Here is a 20,078-nt window from a genome sequence, read left to right as displayed (position 1 = left end):
TCATCAGCTACAATGGAAATGACCTATTTGCAAACAATTTACTGCATTTAAAAGAAGATAATCTACTACTATAGAGAACCCAGATCCAAAAAATTTAAGATGATCTGCATACCGAATCCATCAGATTGTACAACTGAGTACTGTCTTTAGCAAGTACGTAGCATTGAATCTTACCCTATATCTGTACATATCTTCATCTATGGGTTAAAAATGGAGAACGGGAAAACAGATGTCAGGATCAGATTGTGCATCCCAGCAAGTCCAATTTTAGTTGCCTAAGTTGTCATCTTCATTCCATGCATTAGTTCTCCTCACTTTAACTCTTTCACCCTTAAAGTGAATGTACTTCCATTTACACTGATATCTTCTTAAGAAAAGTTTTTTGTTCTCTTCTTGCCCTAGTTCCTGAAAAGCGCGTGCCACTCTCCTGACAGTATCTTCATCTGGTCTTACACCCAGCTCCTCCATGTCTGCGAATACCTGAATTTTTAGGAGAGATTTAAATCTTAGCACCAAGATGAAATCTTATTCACCTTTAACGCAGACATCAGATACAGAACACAGTACAATATTGTCGAATTTCTCAGGAAATGCCAAAGTGCTAGAGGCACGGTATTGTCGAATTACCTCTATTATCTTGCTTTGCATGTCATGATGATGATACAGAGAGATCATCCTAGAAAACAGCCGCCTAGAGATGGAGCGCGTATGCGTGTGCAGAATCATGTTCCACAATGATTCAGCCTCATCCACCCTCTGATCCATATCAAATGCCAGCAATAGGGTGTCATACGTTCCCATTGTTGCTCCTTGGCCTTTGCTCAGCATCCACTTTGCCACCTAACCACCACTATGGATTAGCCACTCTTAATACAACCAGCAATTTTCACTGTCACATAGCTAGAGCAGAAGGCATTTTCTGTACTTTAAAAAATGAGGCGATCCAACAACTAACACAGCTGGTTTTGTACGGTTAATTTAGGCTTAAATGGGCAAAATTAATCACATAAAGCCACCTTGAAGAATATCTCTAAGTTAAATCATGATCTATAGTTTCGTGTCAAGCGGACTTTTGCAGATTTATGCTTTTAAGCATTTAGTTCTCAGAGCGATCCAAGCTAAGGTGTATTCCAAATGGAGCTATCCTATAAAGGAATCACGTAGGTCTCATATTAAACCAAGCTAATTTGTATGTCACATTCAATGGCATTTGAAAAAAAAAATTCAAAAGTGAAATTTCCACTTGTTTATCCATCTAAGCTTTAATTATCTAGAAAGCAATTTGATAATGGTGGTCATTAGGTTCAGGTTGCGCCTAAAGTAATCAGTATAAATTCTACATAATCTGAAGTATAGTCTGCAAGTGTCATACCTGAATTACGCGCACCCATTGACTCCTCTTCCTTAGGATTATCAAGGCCTTAGCTGCTGCAATCAATGGGAACTCTGTCTCCCAAGCTGCCCATTTATCTAATGCTCCAAAAATGGTCTCTTTCTCATTAGGAAGACTCGAAACCTGTATTCTTAATGTTAATGAAGAAAACAGAGTAGAAAGAGGATCCAAATCATAGTTTCAGAAACTTATAAAGCTTGAAAGAGCAAAAGCAAAAACATGACACTCAAGAAACGGAAGAAAGACTAACAATTCTAACGAGATTGAGTGCCTTTTGCCCAGACCCGGCTGAATCTTTTCTTTGCCATAAGTGGTGCTCTTTCTTTCCCGCCTTCTTGATTATTTTCCTACATTTCATGCAAAGTACATCTTTTTAAAGCACTAAGACAGCCTAAAACCAAATAAATGTTCATAACAGCTATAGCTAAACATTCATATCAAAATAAAGTGTCATCAAGCACGATGAAACAGTGCTTTGAAGCAATTCCACTGAACAACAAAAACATCAGATGTTTACTACAAGGAAAGATAGCAAACCTACTTCTCAACCCGTTTTGAACTAGTTAGAGGCTTTCTACTTTGCTTGTAGGAGCACTTGATATTGAATGGACTTGTAGCCACCGCGTGATGTAGCGAATTTCTCTAGAAGAAAAAAAGAGAAAAGTGATGAAACTCTTAAATGAAAACGTCCAAGTTAGCAAGAGGTAAAGTACATGTACGACATTTTTCTAGCTTGCCTCAACAACGAGGACAGCAAGCAACAAACCCAGTTACCTTCCACAAGAGACTAGTTCTGCAATTAGAGAAGCTGAACCCCGATGATAAAGCTGCTTCACCTGTTTTCATCTACCGAGTCATCCGAGAAGTTAGATTGAACACTCAAGTAGAATAAGGAGCACTCGGAATGGAATTCGAAAAATCATAGATAAGGGGACTCATTGTTTACCTGATCAATTCCTAATAAGGGGAACTGACATCGAATACAATATCCGGAATTCAAAAACATTAGTCTTCTCTAATTTCCAATATCTTGAGCGGTTTACATGGACCAGCAATGTCTACAAGGATTATATTGAAGAGCTTCGTATTCAACTTTCACAAGAAAAAAAAAAAAAAAAGACACTTCTTATCCAATTTCTGCATAAAAATACAGTCTTTTTTTTCCAGAATTCAGGATTAACAAATACATAAGCATTCAATAAAACAGGTATTTTATTCAAAGAACAGATTTTTAACCATGTGAACATGAAAAGCGCAGTTGGGTAATGAAAAATGAAAGCATACAATCAAGTGGGTCGCCATACAACAGCAAAACTTTACCAAAACTTGTACTGACTATCTTCCTAATGATTATGTTCGTAGTGGGTTTTAAGAACGAAGCTCAGAGGAAGTGAAAAATTCAGCAAACTTGAAGATAAAGATGAATAATTAGGTGCATAAGCATAAACATGAACATGCGTTCAATCGAAAGCAAAGAGAAGAGCGCACATACATACCTTGCGGATGTGAAGAATCTCCGAGTGGGTTTTAAGCGTCAGGAGCTATGGACGCCATAAGTTGCAGAAGCAAAAGGACAGAGAGAGAGGGGGGACTTCCATTTCCAAGTGGATTGGATTTGTCATTTTTGTGGGCTAATGTTAGTATGGGCCTGTATATGCATTTGAGCCTTAGGAGTCGTCCTAAGGGTGTCACGTGGTTGGGCATTTACGATAATTTAGCAAAGGTTGTCATGTTGACATGAGCGGAGTCGGGAATGTCTTAATGAAGATTCTTAGAGGCACTCTTAACCAAAAAAAATTTGATAAAAGTAATACCACCAAAGAGTAAGAACTTAATTAGTAACGCAAAACATTTTGTATTATCCTATTGCTATAAAATAAAAAATAAAAGAATAAAAGGAATACATAAGTTTTAAAAGATTAAAAACAGAAATATATTTATTGTATAGTATAAAGTTACTAATCGATCGTGTAAACAACTAAATTCTTCCACGTTTCACAGCTTTCTGAGCCTTATCAATAACATGAATCTAGGTTTTCATAACCAACATGAACTGAATATCTGTTCCTTCTTCTACCTCCGTTGTTCCACCACCACCCTCCGGCCATTGTAACCACCGCGAGATCCTGACTATGCCAATATCTTATATCTTGAATTATTATTGTTCCAAGTAGTACTGTTGTTCCATCCTCTTCTTGTGGCTTCAGCTTTAATCTGACCAACACAAGCGGACTCCCAAGGATTTTTTTATTTTTTATCATCAACTACATTCTTTCCACAATTTTCAGGAACGTTATGTTTATGAGGCTTAGTGTATTATATTCCTGGTACGCTGAAAAATCTATTCTTTTTACCAATAAACAAAGCAAAGAAGTAAAATTTCAATGTTTTTCATGAATTATTAAAATATAATTCCTAGAAGAAAAAAGGTCTTCAAAGTTCCAGATTTTGGGGGACTAATTTCGTGCTCTGTAATTGTTAATGAAAACAAATTATGAAAAACAACTACTTTCAGATGATCAGTTGAGCCTAGCTTGCGTGCTTTTGTAAACTAGTGACAACTAGCTCCAAATCTTGTTCTTATTTTTTTCGAGATCGGATGATATGATGTGAAAGCATAGTATTACGTATGCTGAACATAACTGCAATAATTGTTATTAATTTAGTCACCACAGGTAGCCTAGTAATTTGGATGATTTCAGACCCGTATTTCACATAGTACGTTCTAAGTTTGATTCCTAACATTTGTGAATTACACGATGATGATCAGGGAGGCTAAAGTGCCTAAGCAAATCTTTTCGACCACTGAAAGGATGCACTGCCGTTGCAAAGCCACCGATTGATTTTTTTTTTTTTTTTTTTAAAGAAAAAAATTGTACTTAACTTCGAAAATCTGTACATCACATGCACTCTATATCATAAGGTTTCGTAGAATATCGGTGAGACCCAAATATAATGTATGTTCATTATTATACCTCCTCATATCTTTGTGTATCCATCTATATTACCATAACTCTAAGGAAAGAATAATTACGAAGGCCACTGAAATTTTTTTTCTTTTTATTTTTCAACTTAGCATTTTATACAAGTATACCAACAGGTAAGCACATATAGGGTCTATGGTGGGTTTCAAATCGCTGAATTTTCGTTCTTTTCTGCGAAATGGACCGAAAATTGTGATCTAATCTTTTTTCTATACAAGTGATACCAAAAAAACGAGAGAATCGAACAAAAGGCATAGAGATAAATGCATACAACTTCAGCAACACACCCCTGTGGAAACTTTATAATTTAATTAATTTTTCAATTGTGGTTTCAAATTAATTTTTATGGCTCATTTAGAAGTGATTTTAAAATGACTAAAATTGCTTGTAAAACAATTAATTTTTTATTCCAAAAGAACTTGAAGTGCTTTCTGAAATAAACGCCAGTTATATATATGTTTTTTTCTAGGAAGCGCTTTAAGTGTTTTTTCAAGATTCACTTGCGTTTTTCATTGAAAGATTGGTTCTAAAATCATTTTCAGTCATTTTAAAAACACTTTCAAATATAATATAAAAAATTGATTAATTCATAACTGGTCGCCGAGTCTTAATTATGTGATGACACTGACTAAATAAAATCATCAGTAGAGATGAGATCGAAGTCTTATTCATCCAGTATAACAGACATATAAAAATATCTATCTACCAATACCAAACCACCAGAGACTCAAATTCCAGGCCTCGTGCTTAGTCGTTTTCACTAAAAAGAGTTATATGTACGTCTATCCAACTAGGTCAAAGGAAAACCAGCTCTCCCATGGACCATACACTTGCACACTTCTGCATTATATTATTGCTTGTTTGCTTACTTATTCTTCTGGCATTAGTTCATATAGCATTTTCTCCCTTATCCCCTATGGACAATGTTGTACTTGAAGGAGTAGTTAAGACAAACCCTACTTCCAATTTGTGAAAAAAATTACAGTTATTTCTTCTTTTCTATGTTTTGTTAGCATGTAAAATTAAAATAAATGCATTACCACTTGCAAAATCTTACCAATAAGAATTAAACAGAAAAGGAAAAATAATTTTCGTTCAAATTATATGAGTAGCTTGATGACTCAACTGGTTCTTGATGTAAATGTTGTTTTCTCGTCCCAATACTGAAAGAGGTCATAAGTTCGAATTTATTCATGACTGGAAAAAAAATTACAAATTAAATTGGAATGAGACTAAATGATGTGATTTTACATTTTGTTTACATGAGGGGAAAGGGAAAATTGAACAGACCTCGAGTGCATAATGAACTTAATATTCTTAATTACTTGAAAGCATAAACACTGCACTGTTTACATATAATGTGATTTTACCTGAAAAATCAAAAACAAAAAAAGTTATAACGCGTGTTAGTTCATTAATCTAACCCTAATTACACTCACCTAGCTACAAGAATTTTTCAGCTTTGTGTTCTTACCTTCAAATGAAAGTAACTTCATTATTTTCTTAAGGCTTCTTATCCAAAATTGTTTCTGAGATTGGATTACTCTTCACATTAATTTTTTAGATTTAAAATCGATAGAAGTGATCCTTGAAATTATACACCGTCAATCATTTTGTCATTTTGTAAGGAATTTCCGTTAAATTGGGTGTATTTTTGTCAAAACAAACCTTACTCTTGAACTGGTAGTTTCTTCAATTTAGCGAAAAAAATTTAAAACTAAAAGATTGACAATAGACAATCTCATGAATCATATTGGTTAAAAATTATTTTCTTAATTTAAAGGATGATAACGAACTCTTCATCGAAGGAAAACCCCTAAATGTCCATATTCTCTAGTGCTTGATTGATTGGTTTTGTTTGCTTCCTAAACATCAACACCAAAACTTAAGAAGTCCTAAGATTGCTTCACTTAATTATTACACGAAAGCAACGGCGTCAACGTGGCATTCAAGCACCAATCATTCATATTCCCGCGCTCGTGTACCCTGTGTTGTCCGGCTGATGCCATCCACCACGTGTCCCTCTTCCAGTGGTTTTTGTCGTATGCTCAAGGCCGCATTTTGCGATAATTGGATAAATTAGGTGGACCGCACCCAACGCTCTCGGGGGCTGGGCCCCGCTCTGACCCGCAGCATGAGCCGCAGGATGCGCCGAGCTGGCTGATCCGTAGCTTTACACCGACGCTTTAACCACCCAATGATTGCTGAATGTACAGATCTCACAAGTCACCGCAAGCTGATTGATTACTGCAAGCAACTTGGCTCGGCTTGCCAACTAGCTCTCTCAAATTTTGTGTACTTCTTTTTTTGTTTTTTTTCTTATGAATAATATCCTGTAGAATATTTCATTTTTGGTGGAGTTTGAACGTCAACGTTCATTCGATCTTCATGCAATTATGTTTCACCTACAGTTCTTGCTTCCATGGTTGGTAAATCTTGACGTTTACAGGTTTGGAAGTATTTTTAAGGAATCAATTCTTAGTAAGATGTAAATGAGTTCTAAAAATGCACATTAAGTATTTCTTGTATGAAGTACTTCAAGTGTTTTTGAATTAAAAATGTTTTCGATTATTCTAAAAACACTTTTAATTGTTTTAAAAGAACTTCCAGATAAGCCCCACAACCTTATGATGAACCATATATAGTAAAACCCACAACATTACAACCGAGTTTGTTACAATCGAATATCGAATTCATCGCGCACATACATATTCCTTGAATTCATGGAAATGAAACTTAAAAACCAAAACAAGTGGAAACAAAGAGACATTGTCATTCGAATATGATTTGTTATTTCTCGTCATAAAATGCAACGTACTTTGCTACTGATTCAGATACGGGATTAAAGACTTATACATGGGAGTTTATTTTCGCTCTTTTGTATTAATCAATAATCAGATACGAGATTAGTATTCTAAAGATTGTAGTAATATTATGAAATTAATAAGGATATGACTACATTACACACACACACAAAATTTCAACACATCACAAAACATTGACATCATTACATACCATGTGAAAGATGCGATGAAGCCAAATGAGAGATATTTTAGTGTGCTCGTATCATTGGCAGAACACCACGTCATAAGGGAGTAGTGTTTTTTTTTTTTTTCAAGTTTCACTTCAGTTGTGCAATAATATATGGTGTTCCTTCTTATATTCCCAACACACTAAAAAATCTTTCAAAGCCAAATAATCATTCTGCATTTACTGTTTTTATTCAACAGAAAATAAAAAATTAAGCCAGTATTAATAGGTGTGTCTCAAAAGATTTTTTACAGTACCAATTGTCAATTGACCATGCGGGCACTGTTGCCCAAGCACCCTGCATCCGTGTTTGAAACAAATGGGTACAAATTTAAATTCAAAAAACTCAATTTTTGACCAAAAGGGAAGGTGGAAAACGGAACCCACCGCAACCAAAAACACACCAAGTCAATGTGCAGTTAATTAGCTAAGAAAAAGAGAAGAGCCGTGAGGTAATAGAATGAGAGACGAAGTTAGAAAGGCTACAACAATAATTAAACTAAGACTATAATTGAGTGCTATTTCTCATTACTTGTAAGTAAGAGATTTTAGATTCGAGCCTTGTGAATGACAAGGTCGATACCAGTTTATTTCCCTACCCCTTTGTCTTGTAACAAAAAACGGCCACACTATAATATTGGTTTTTGGAATTTGGACGAAGTTCAACTTCAGTTCTTATAACATATTTTTAGTGTTGCAATTGAGAAACATTACATCTCTAAGAGGCCAATATATCCTCTTCACATATGTTACCATCGTACTAAATTTTGTTGAAGATAAACATATAAACTAAACTATTGTTCTTAAATAGAAAAAAAAATACGTGACATAGGACTTGTTGGATGTCTAGAAGAGGAATGGATTGGGTTACTCGTAATATGCAGGGTAAATTAAAGGTGGAAGTGAATATTTTTGAGATTGAGAGTATGACGAGGAGATTTAGAGACACGAAAGAAACTTATTTTTCTCATTTTACTATTTTGTGGTGAATTTTAATGGATACAATTTATTTAATGAGTAATTCATCTTTTATTTTCAAGACACTATTTTTTATTTCTATCTTCAACATACTATATCAATTCAATCTTTGATACCCAACAAGGACTAAAACTACAAGGCTTCAATTGCGAAAGGTGAAAATATAGACTTTTTATCCAAAATAATCCCTGAGATTGACATAACTTCTCACTTTGCTCTCTGAGATTTAAAATTAATATAATTGATTATTGAGTTTGTCCACCTTCAATAGTATTTTTGTCATTGTTCTTAATTAATGAAGATTTTTCACTGAATGACTAAAATAATTGATGGTGGACAAAATCATGATCACTTCTATCGATTTCAAATCTCAAAGACCAAAGTGATGAGTTATGTCAATTTCCGAGATTATTTTGGCTAAAAAACTGAAAATATATGACTCGTCAAATTATAAACGTGGATTACATTGATTGGCCAGGACAATGTATTTACTCCCGAGCATCAAAGTTCGAATTTGTTTTCTCATAAATTAGAGTAGCTTAGAGCATCATCCAGTCAAAAAAAAAAAAAGACTCGAAATCGTCATTCAATCTAAAATCATTATTTGGATTTTTTATTAAATAAAAAAATTAATGGAGAGGGATTTAATTTGAATGAAAAAAAGGCTGGCGGGGACCGCACTCAATGCCCTTCCCTTAAACAGTGACGCCATCTGACAACACAAATTAACAATCAAAGTGTACTCGCTACGATTAGATTCCCCCATTTCATTTCTTTCTCTTCCTCCTCTTCCTCTCTCTATATAAACCCTGCGAAAATCCAAGCTTCTCATAAACCCAACTTCCATTTATATTTCGTTGCAATCAAATTCTCAAATATTGTTAATCCTCCTTTCAGCTCTAGCTCTATGAATCTAGCCATGGCCGACAACGAGTTTCAAGAATCTGAGGTCATCTTCTCCGTGGATAATCTCGACTTCGAGACCTGCTTGGATTTCCGGCGTCACCATCAAAACGACAAGTCGAATTTCTCGAAGAAGAAGAAAATGGGGAAGATTAACAACAACGACAGCAACAATAATATTATCAAGTCTGTGCCGGTGAAAATCCCCAACAACATGTTCAGCGGCTCCGAGGACGACAGCGACGGAGACTACTACAAGGAGGAGGAGTGGGACGGGGGAGAAATGGTGCCGCCGCATCTGATCGTGCGCCGGCGAATTGCCGGGAAGATGGCGTTCTCCCTGTGCACAGGAAACGGGCGGACGCTTAAAGGAAGGGATTTGAGTCGAGTCCGGAATTCGATTCTCAGAATGACTGGTTTCTTGGAAGCTTAGAATTAACAGTTATTATTTATTTTTACTTTTATTTAGATGGGAAAAATACAAAGGAAAAAAAAAGAGGGAGAGCAAATTGAAATTGTTTCTTCCCCTGTCAATTACTGTTAATTTATTTGGTCCTTTCAATTAATGTTTTTTATTTTCATTTTCTTTTGTCTATATTGGTTAGGTCAATTGGTTATATGATTTCGCTCTTTTTAGTTTTTTACATGTTTTTTTTTATTTCTAGTTGTTAGATTGATTAAATCAAACGAATAATAAACATTATCAAACAAGAGTGTGTGAAAAACTAAAACAAGTTTGTGTTTCTCATTTTCTATAGAGTCTCCGTAAACAAAAAATTCCGTTATTGTTACGATGAGTCCTGGGTTTGTTCTTTCTTAATTAGTTTGTGTTTAACTTCTTTTTTATTTGGAAATGTGATTAAATTTGAGTATTTCTTGGCATTCTAACGAACCAAAGTCTTATAAACTCGTATGACTAACACTGTATGCGACAAATTTCGGCAGCTGAAAGGTATGTGATCATATTCTAAAGCGTGTGCTGATATTCGAAACAGTTAAACAATACTGTGAAATGGTCGAGTTTGTACAATATTCACGAGGAATAATCAACCTTCTTCCTCATGTCGCACTGTAGTCAGAATGGACCCGAACCCCTATGATCTCTTAGTGGCTTCGCCATGTGTGATTTTCATCTACAATAATCGTTTGTATAAAAAAAATGAAACCTTAACAAAAAACTCATGGTACTGTTCATTTAAGGAAAAATCACATTTACACACTAAAAAGTCAATTATGGTACTATTCACTTTACCCTTTATTTTGTCCTTATCGTTAAAACTCAAAATTTTCAAGCTATTTTCATTAGTTTTCCTTAAAAAAAAAAAATGTGAACAGAGTGATTGACTTATTCCCATCCTATAATTTGTTAACACAATTGACTAATTAAAATACACATTATAAAAGCGCGCTACAAAGGTTAAAGTCAGTCATTGCCTTCACAATGAAAATAACACCATGACTTGAACACGTGTTATCTAGTCACTCAAGTGGATATATGTCTAGATAGAGGGATTTTTCCTACCAATAACAAGAAGTCATAGTCATTGCATTTTAGTAGGAAAAAAAAAAAAAAAAAACAAAACAAAAGTGAAAAACTTAGAAAGAGGGATTTTTCATACCAATAACAAGAAGTCATAGTCATTGCATTTTAGTAGAGAAAAAAAAAAAACAAAATTGAAAAGCACCCCCTGGGAGAGAGGGGGGGGGATATATCTATCTTTTACTTTTTAGATTTTTTTTTTAATTTTTAACCGTTAGAATGAATAAATTGAAAATTATTAATAGACAAAAAATAACCAGAGTGTATAAAAATGAAAAAGAGAATATGAATGGTACTATCCAAAAACAAAAGACATGGCCCTTAAATCACATTATTATTCACATAATCCATCAAAAAAATTTATCTTCTACTTTTTCCTTCACATTGGTAATTTTGATGGGACCGGCATTCATTATTTAATAATCTCTGTGTGACATCCCACATCGTCCAGGGGAGTGATCCTTAAATGTATATTCTCATTCCTACCTAGCACGAGGCCTTTTGGGAGCTCACTGGCTTCGGGTTCCATCGGAACTCCGAAGTTAAGCGAGAAGGAGGCTAGAGTAATCCCATGATGGGTGACCCACTGGGAAGTTGCTCGTGAGTTCCCAAAAACAAAACCGTGAGGGAATGGTAAGCCCAAAGCGGACAATATCGTGCTAGGTGGTGGAGTGGGCCCGGGAAGTGATCCGCCCCGGGCTGGGATGTGACAATTTGGTATCAGAGCCTAACCCTGGTCGCGAGTGTGCCGACGAGGACGTCGGGCCCCTAAGGGGGGTGGATTGTGACATCCCACATCGTCCAGGGGAGTGATCCTTATATGTAGATTCTCATCCCTACCTAGCACGAGGCCTTTTGGGAGCTCACTGGCTTCGGGTTCCGTAGGAACTCCGAAGTTAAGCGAGAAAGGGGCTAGAGCAATCCCATGATGGGTGACCCACTGGGAAGTTGCTCGTGAGTTCCCAAAAACAAAACCGTGAGGGAATGGTAAGCCCAAAGCGGACAATATCGTGCTAGGTGGTGGAGCGGGCCCGGGAAGTGATCCGCCCCGGGCGGGGATGTGACACTCTGCCAATTAATGAAATCCTCTTTGTCAGTCAAAAGACGGTAAAAAGATAACTTAGTCTTCTATCACACAAAAAAATGATGGGCAATAATGTAATTTCACAGGTCCAAAATTTACTTTTTTTTTTATTGAAACCTCACCTACAGGTGATGTTAAAATATCTCCAATATTAAAACTCAAAAATTAAAAAAAAAAAAAACTAAAAACAAAAACCTCCACTCCCCCCACATTCTCTCTTTCCCTCTCTTCTCATTTTCAAAAAAATGTGTCCATACACATAAAATATGTAGACAAATGCTAGTATATAATTAGAAAAATAAATTATCATGTATAACTGTTAGATGATAAAGCTATTTAGTAAATGTATTAAGTACACAAATTATCTTGTAAATTTATTCTCAACAGGTAATATTTTCAGACCCTTTCACATTTGTTCACATGCATATACCGTAATTCTTTTACTACTTAATAATCCAATTTGTATTTATTTAACTTTTCTCACATAGTGGAGCTTCTGATCATGATCATGTGAGTAAAGCCACTTTTAAGAATCAATTTTAGTACCACATTTTTCATTGGGGGGCAGTGGCCCCCCTGGTTCAGCCAAGTTCCACAAAACCTAAAAAATCTAACATAAAAGTAGAGCAACACCCCCACCATGGTCATCACAGTGTTTGTTCTCAGCTTGTTCCCCACCTATAGGACCCCCCTGCAGTCCATACCTCTAAAGAACAGCATCCCACCGTGTTGTTTTATTATTTGGTCGCTATCATATTAAAATGATTATTTTCTATCACACTACTCCATTACTACGAGTCTCAACGATCTAACATGCATAAAGTAACGATTTTCGCTCTCTCAATTTTAAAACTTCAAATTAATCATCTTATAGCCTTATATTGAGAATACAATAAGAGTACATATATCCAATAATATTTGTGTGTTGTTATTTCTCTATGAAAAAAAAGGAAGCGTTAAGATGTCGTGTAAACTGATTATAAACTCTCTGTTATATGGATTGCAAAAACGATGAATGAACGTTATCAATTCATGTCTCCTGCACGACTTGTGTTAATTAGCAATATCTAACTAACAGTGTGACAATTGCTATATAATATTGAATAGTACTATTTGTGTAGTGTTTTTTTTTTTTTTTTTTTTTTAAATCTAAATAAGAAGAGGGTTAAGATAAGTCGCTTGAATTGATTCTAAGCTCTCTAGCATGTGGATTGCAAAAACATGAATAATCCAATTATAGTTAGAGTCTCAAAGACCTGAGATAGAGTAACGATTTTCGCACTTTCAGTTTAGTTTCTAACATCTCAAATTAACTATTTTTATGCTCATAATAAGAGTACCATAAGAGAGTGTGACAAATTACTACATATATCAAATCGTATTTGTATATTGTTACTTCTCAATAGATAAAAATGAATGAAAACTAATAAAAAAGGATTGAAAACTTTGAGTTTTAATGATAAGGACAAAATAAAGGGTAAAGTGAATAGTATCAGGTTTTACTTTTTAGTGTAAAAATATAGTTTTTTATTAAAGTGAACAATATCGCGAGCTTGTCGTTAAAACTTTCTAAAAATGACCGTTAAGATGTTGCGTAAACTAATTTTTAACTCTCTTTTATATGAATTGCAAAAACATAAATTATCGTTACCAACTTGGTTCTCATACGCGATTTAGGTTATTATCGTTGCCAAATAAACTAAAAATAGCATATGTTATTGACAAGTGGCATTCGCTTTACAATTGTGTGATCTTATTTAAAAAGATACAGGTATTATTGATGATGAGAACCCGATCAACAATACTGAAAGAAGAAATCTAAACAGAGACAGAGGAACGACCCCGTGGCCAAGCGTGCATCTTTAAAATCAGAGACACGTGTATGGTTGTGATCCTCATGTCAGAAAAAACCAGACAGTGTCAACTCATGAACCAATGACGTAGATCACATCAGAGTCACCAATTCTGAAAACTAAATTAAAAAACCAGATACCGTAAATATTTAAAATAAGATACGCCTCGTTGTATTTAATTATTACTCGTATGGCTGTCGGAGCTTGCTTTTCCAATGAAGAAAACTATACTATGTGTGGAGTTCGTTGCGTGTGGATTTTGTTCCTTCAAGCGTCATGGCTTCCAAACTTCGAAAACCGACAAATTTCATAAGAGTCCAGAACAAGGAATTTTAGATTTAAAAATAGGGAGATGCTATTCGAACATGTCATTTATCTTTTCCACATTTTTTAAATTTTTATCACCAAATCATACGAGCGAAGAATATTAAATAACAGAAATTAATAAGAAATGTGTAAAAAACAAAAAAGTATGTAGATAATCCAGGATCACCCTGAGTTTAAAAAATATACACTTGAAGGTCTTTCAATGATCATCTGAATATTTTTTACGGTCCCTTTATACCTACCAAGTGTTTGATGTAATATGTGCCAGACATATCTTGATAGGTTGCATGAGCAACACTCAACAAATTATCTCAAAATCACTCCTCAAGTGTTCAACAGAATATCTCAATAAATAGGTCATGAGCATGGTGAAATTCCCCATAACTTCTCTAGGCCCGAAATAGGTGAATAACCGTGACTTGTCACCAATTGTCTCTTTTTTTAGAAAGAAAAATATCTCAATAAATAAACTGAATTTTTTGTGAGCTTCTTGCATTATGTCTCTGTATATATAAACTTTACACCGTTAACATTGAGACCATCCAATATTCAAATCTTGAATCCTCTAATGCAGGTAGCAATAACACCACCTGTAATAAAAATAGTAGGCAGAAAAGGTTAAGCAAATTCGGCAGATGCTCGCATCTTTAATGTGGAAAAAAAAATAAGTCAAAAATTTGAAGTTTCTCGATGACTTGAATACTTAATCAAATCCTGCAAGTATCAATCTATTTATTATTATTATCTACGTATAAAGCCAGAGGCAGTGAACAGTGGAATTTGGTGTCACCGGCTTCGACAAAATTAACTGGACCAAAGTGTCTCTTAATCAAAAAAATTCAAAACAAGCCTAAAATAATATATCAAATCATCTAAGGGTAATTTGGTAATTTGATCATCATAAAATATAATACAAATATAAGTAGGAAGAGAGAAAAAATAAAAAGATGAAAGGGAAGAGAGGAAAAAATAAACAAATAACAAAGTTGATGAAGCCCACGTGATGGGGGAAGAAAAATATAATAAAAAATAAGAAAAATCATGAATAATGTGATAAAAAAAAAAGGCACATAGCGCTGTTGATAAAAAAAGAAAATAATGAAATAAAAAAATATTGAAGCAATTCACGCATGTAGCGCGTTGTGATTCAAAAAATGTTTTTTGCACGCAGTTGTTTATTAAATATTATTTCTTAATTTTTAAACACTTAAGAAGTGCGTAGTGCCGGTTACAAAAAAGTCTCTCGTACGCGCATAATAATGTGATTCAATTAGTTGTCAATGATCATTTTTTTTAACAAACGATGTTATCTACACTAAGGAGAGAGAGTGGCCTTAGCCTCACAATGGGCTAGCAATCAGTTGTTTATTAAATATTATTTTTCTAATATTAATGTAAATTCAATAAAATGTAGATGGAAATTGAAAAACCGCTTTTATTAATATGGATTCAGCTGTTTTGATTAGTTAAAATATCGCTTTTATTAAATGTATTTATTATTCATTAATATTTTATTATTCATTTCCATCTACATTAATAAATACATTTTAAACATTTAAATCACGTGTAGTACGTTGTGATTCAAAAAATACCTTATGCACGCGCTCACACGCATGCATGGAGGCTAGTTATATATAAAGAGAGAAGAAAAGGTGAATAATGTTTTTGTGACATCCCACATCGCCCAGGGGAGTGATCCTTATATGTATATTCTCATCCTTACCTAACATGAGGCCTTTTGGGAGCTCACTGGCTTCAAGTTCCGTAGGAACTCCGAAGTTAAGTGAGAAGGGGGCTAGAGCAATCTCATGATGGATGACCCACTGGGAAGTTGCTCGTGAGTTCCCAAAAACAAAACCGTGAGGGCGTGATCGGGGCCCAAAGTGAACAATATCGTGCTACGGTGATGGAGCGGGCCTGGGAAGTGATCCGCCCCGGGCCTGGATGTGACAATTTGGTATCAGAGCCTAACCCTGGTCGCGTGTGTGCCGACGAGGACGTTGGCCCCTAAGGGGGGTGGATTGTGACATCCCCCATCGCCCAGGGGAGTGATCCTTATATGTATATTCTCATCCCTACCTACCACGAGGCTTTTTGGGAGCTTACTGGCTTCGGGTTCCGTAGGAACTCCGAAGTTAAGCGAGAAGGGGGCTAGAGCAATCCCATGATGGGTGACCCACTGGGAAGTTGCTCATGAGTTCCCAAAAACAAAACCGTGAGGGAATGGTAAGCCCAAAATGAACAATATCGTGCTACGGTGGTGGAGCGGGCCGGGGAAGTGATTCGCCCTGGGCCGGGATGTGACAATTTTGGTGTCACCAAGCTTCAATAAAATAATTGGACAAAAATACCCCCAAAACAAAAAACTTCGAAGGCTTTTCAAAATAATGCATCAAATAAGGTAGGGGTATTTTGTCATTTAAATAGTATTTTTTTAATAATTAAAAAAAAAATTGTGCTTGTGTGTATTATATTTATTTATTTATTTTATTTTTATAATTAGTACCTCACAATTGGTTAGCAATAATGTGATTCAATTTCTCTATTTTTAAACACGTTCAAAAAGTCTTAAGATGCGTATAATGCCGGTTGTAAAAAAAGTCATTTGCATGCGGATAATAATGAGATTAAATTAGTTGTCAAATGATTGTTTTTTTTTACACGTTCAAAACATCTTATGTGGTGTGTAATGCCGGTTATAAAAAAGGTCATTCGCACGCAGATAATAATGTGATTAAATTAGTTGTCAAATGATAGTTTTGTTTTTAACAAACGATATTATCTACACTAAGGAGGATGAGGTGGGCTTAGCCTCGCTATGAGTTAGCAATAATGTGATTCAATCAGTTGTTTATTAAAGATTATTTTCTTTATTTTAAACACGTTCAAAACATCTTAAGAGGCGTGTAATGCCGGTTATAAAAAAAAATATGCGAGGTGAATAGTGTTTTGGTGTCACCAAGCTTCAACAAAATAGTTGGACAAAAATGCCCCCAAAACAAAAAACTTCAAGGGCTTCCCAAAATAATGCATCAAATAAGGTAAGGGCATTTTTATTATTTAAATAATTTTTTAATAATTTTTTTTTTTTGTGCATGTGTGTTTTATTTATTTATTTTTATAATTAGTACCTCATAATAGGCTTGCAATAATGTGATTCAATTTCTCTATTTTTAAACACGTTCAAAAAGTCTTAAGAGGCGTGTAATGCCGGTTAGAAAAATGTCATTCGCACGCAGATAATAATGTGATTAAATTAGTTGTCAAATTATTGTTTTTTTCTTTTAACAAACGATATTATCTACACTAAGAGGGAGGGGTGGACTTAGCCTCACAATGGGCTAGCAATAATGTGATTCAATCAGTTTATTAAATATTATTTTCTCTATTTTAAACACGTTCAAAACATCTTAAGAGGTGTATAATACCGGTTATAAAAAATGTCTTTCGAACACAAATAATAATGTGATTAAATTAGTTGTCAAATGATTTTTATTTTTTACTTTTAAGAAAATGCATTATCTACACTAAGGGGGTGGGGGTGAGCTTAGCCTCACAATGAGTTAGCAATAATATGATTCAATCAATTGTTTATTAAATATTATTTTCTCTATTTTTAAACAAGTTCAAAACATGTTAAGAGGCACTGTAATGTCGGTTATAAAAAAGATCTTTTGCACGCAGATAATAATGTGATTAAATTAGTTGTCAAATGATTGTTTTTTTTTTTAACAAACGATATTATCTACAATAAGGTGGATGGGATGGGCTTAACCTCACAATGGGCTATAAATAATGTGATTCAATCAATTGTTTATTAAATCGGTTATAAAAAAAGTCTTTCGCACGCGGATAATAATGTGATTAAATTAGTTGTGAAATGATTTTTTTTTATTTTTAACAAACGATATTATCTACACTAATGAGGAGGGGTTGGCTTAGCCTCACAATGGACTAGCAATAATGTGATTCAATCAATTGTTTATTAAATATTACTTTCTCTATTCTTAATTTAAATTTTATAAAGACCGATTTTATTATGTGAATTCAACTGCTTTAATTGGTTTATAAGGGGTTTATTCTAGTATGATGTAAGATTATTCATTTACTTCAAATATTTGACTTTCCATTTGTCAATTTACGCATACAAATACATTTAAAACGTGTAAGTCGCGTTTAGCACGCCGTGATTCAAAAAATGTGAATGCGTGCATGAAAGCTAGTTAATTAATTAAAGGAAATGTTTGGATAATTTGAAAAAAAAAATGAGTGGTTGTTGGGAAGCGAATGAATTTTTGGCATAAAATTGTAGAGATGTATCTTTCTTTTTATCTTTTAAAGTTGTCAAACTTTAGTTAGGTAGGGACTCTAAAATTAAATTGAATTAATCAGGAGATTTGATGGCAACATATCATAATTCATAAGCATTATTTTATGAGACCTGAATGTAAAATATAACAGAAGTTGTTTTCGTGCATTTGTCCAAATGGGAGCACAAAGGTGCTAAATGCTAATATAGTAGCTCAACAATGACTGATTCGCACACACAAAAAACAAACCACTAAGATTCTGTTTTTGAAAACGAGAAAATCGTTATGAATCACTCTTAATGTTATCCGTGTAAAATTTTTAGTTAATCTTCGATATATATATATAATCACTTACAAACTATATGTACGAACCCATTAGTTGGTAGTGGAAAAGTCATGTAGGCGCAAGGAGATGTGGCCACATCTTCAATTGCCAAAAATCGACACTAAAATTGAGGGACCGCGCCCTCTGGTTATGAGCCTGGGTGGCGCTACTGCTGCAATCTTTTTTTTTTTTTTTTTTTAATACCCAAGTCAAACAATGTCGTTTTACATGTGGAATAAAAAAAAAATTAATTTGACCCAATAAAAAAAAACAGGAGAATTTTTTACGACCAACGACAAAGGCGAAACAATTCCTCTTTGCTTGTAAATGAGAGGTCTTAAGTTCGATTATTGTCAAAGGCAAATTTGAACCATATTGTTGTTGTGAAGCTAAGCCCACAATGTAGATAATATCGTTTTTGTTCAAAAAACCTACAATCACCTTGTGTAGATATTAATATTTAACACAAAACTTTATCTCTTACTTATATGATAATTGTGCTTGTGACCATTTTGATCTTGTTCAAAGGAGTAATAAAATGAAGAACGTACGTATTTAGAGTTTACCTTAAAAATTGGATTAACTACGATTTACACTTTTCATATTTAAAGTGATTTTTAACCATGCAGTTTTAAATTTCTTATATTGCGCCATAAGATATTGAATGTGTAATAAATTTGTCTTCGACCTAATTAATTGTACGATAATTTGTTTAAATTGGTGACATTGTGAGCTTGAGATCCTTAGATGTACTCACTTGTAAACTATATTTGCACTGCATTGACAAAAAATATTCTTTAATTTAATGGATTAATAAACCCTTTTAAAATTCAATTATTATGAGGATTTAACCAAAACCGTAGATTGTTGGTGTCAGAAATGTGTTTTTTTGGACGACTAGTTGGAAAAAAAGTATTTCCATTATAAGAATTTCCGATGACCAACGACAAACTTTTTCTCTGGAAAAAAGTTTTTCGATGGCAGAATACTTTTCCAACAACATTTGACCCTTACTAATAACATTTCTTTTGTAGTGAATGAGCATATTATCTGATATTTTTATAACAAGAAACCTCGCCAACCACAATTTTACCCTTTTAAATTTCACCCCTCCTCAACAATTGGCTTCAGGGCTGGAAACCGATTCAAACTACGGACGTCATAATTTGCAGCTCTTTCACGCTATCATTAATCAATAGTATTTCTTCGTTTAACAGAAAAATCTTACATCCTTATATTTTTCCATTTCCATTAATGCTATGAGTGAAAGTGTGGAAGAAAAAGGCCTAAACCGAACTTCCAGATATAATCAGAAGTCTTTGATTATAGTGATAGCTAGGTGCTGTTTCAG

General features: G+C 34.3%; 2 protein-coding genes across 3 annotated transcripts; one reads left to right on the top strand and one right to left on the bottom strand.

Annotated features, from left to right (window-relative positions):
• Window positions 1–84: 84 nt before the first annotated feature.
• Window positions 85–3,020, bottom strand: LOC103943408 (pentatricopeptide repeat-containing protein At4g18975, chloroplastic). 2 transcript variants are annotated; one of them, XM_048582259.1, is made up of 8 exons: window positions 2,890–3,020; window positions 2,340–2,451; window positions 2,168–2,239; window positions 1,935–2,035; window positions 1,644–1,740; window positions 1,373–1,516; window positions 628–840; window positions 85–480 (listed from the first exon to the last, which is right to left on the bottom strand). In XM_048582259.1, exons 2-8 carry the CDS (start codon window positions 2,397–2,399, stop codon window positions 268–270), a joined length of 900 nt encoding a protein of 299 aa, XP_048438216.1. In that variant the 5' UTR covers window positions 2,400–2,451; window positions 2,890–3,020; the 3' UTR covers window positions 85–267. The 2 variants fall into 2 exon arrangements, with proteins under 2 accessions (XP_048438216.1, XP_048438218.1); XM_048582261.1 differs by lacking the exon at window positions 2,340–2,451 and having other exon boundaries at window positions 2,890–2,969.
• A 6,119-nt stretch (window positions 3,021–9,139) lies between these two features.
• Window positions 9,140–9,869, top strand: LOC103943423. Its single transcript, XM_009353735.3, has one exon. The coding sequence runs from the start codon at window positions 9,293–9,295 to the stop codon at window positions 9,719–9,721; it is 429 nt and encodes a 142-aa protein (XP_009352010.2). The 5' UTR covers window positions 9,140–9,292; the 3' UTR covers window positions 9,722–9,869.
• The last annotated feature ends 10,209 nt before the right edge of the window (window positions 9,870–20,078 follow it).

The sequence above is a fragment of a genome, unplaced genomic scaffold (genome assembly GCF_019419815.1).
Source record: "Pyrus x bretschneideri cultivar Hongxiangsu unplaced genomic scaffold, Pyrus_bretschneideri_v1 Contig19, whole genome shotgun sequence".
NCBI classification, from domain to species: domain Eukaryota; kingdom Viridiplantae; phylum Streptophyta; class Magnoliopsida; order Rosales; family Rosaceae; genus Pyrus; species Pyrus x bretschneideri.
The sequence above is the reverse complement of the archived record's forward strand: the minus strand, read 5'-3'. Positions and strand labels throughout refer to the sequence as shown.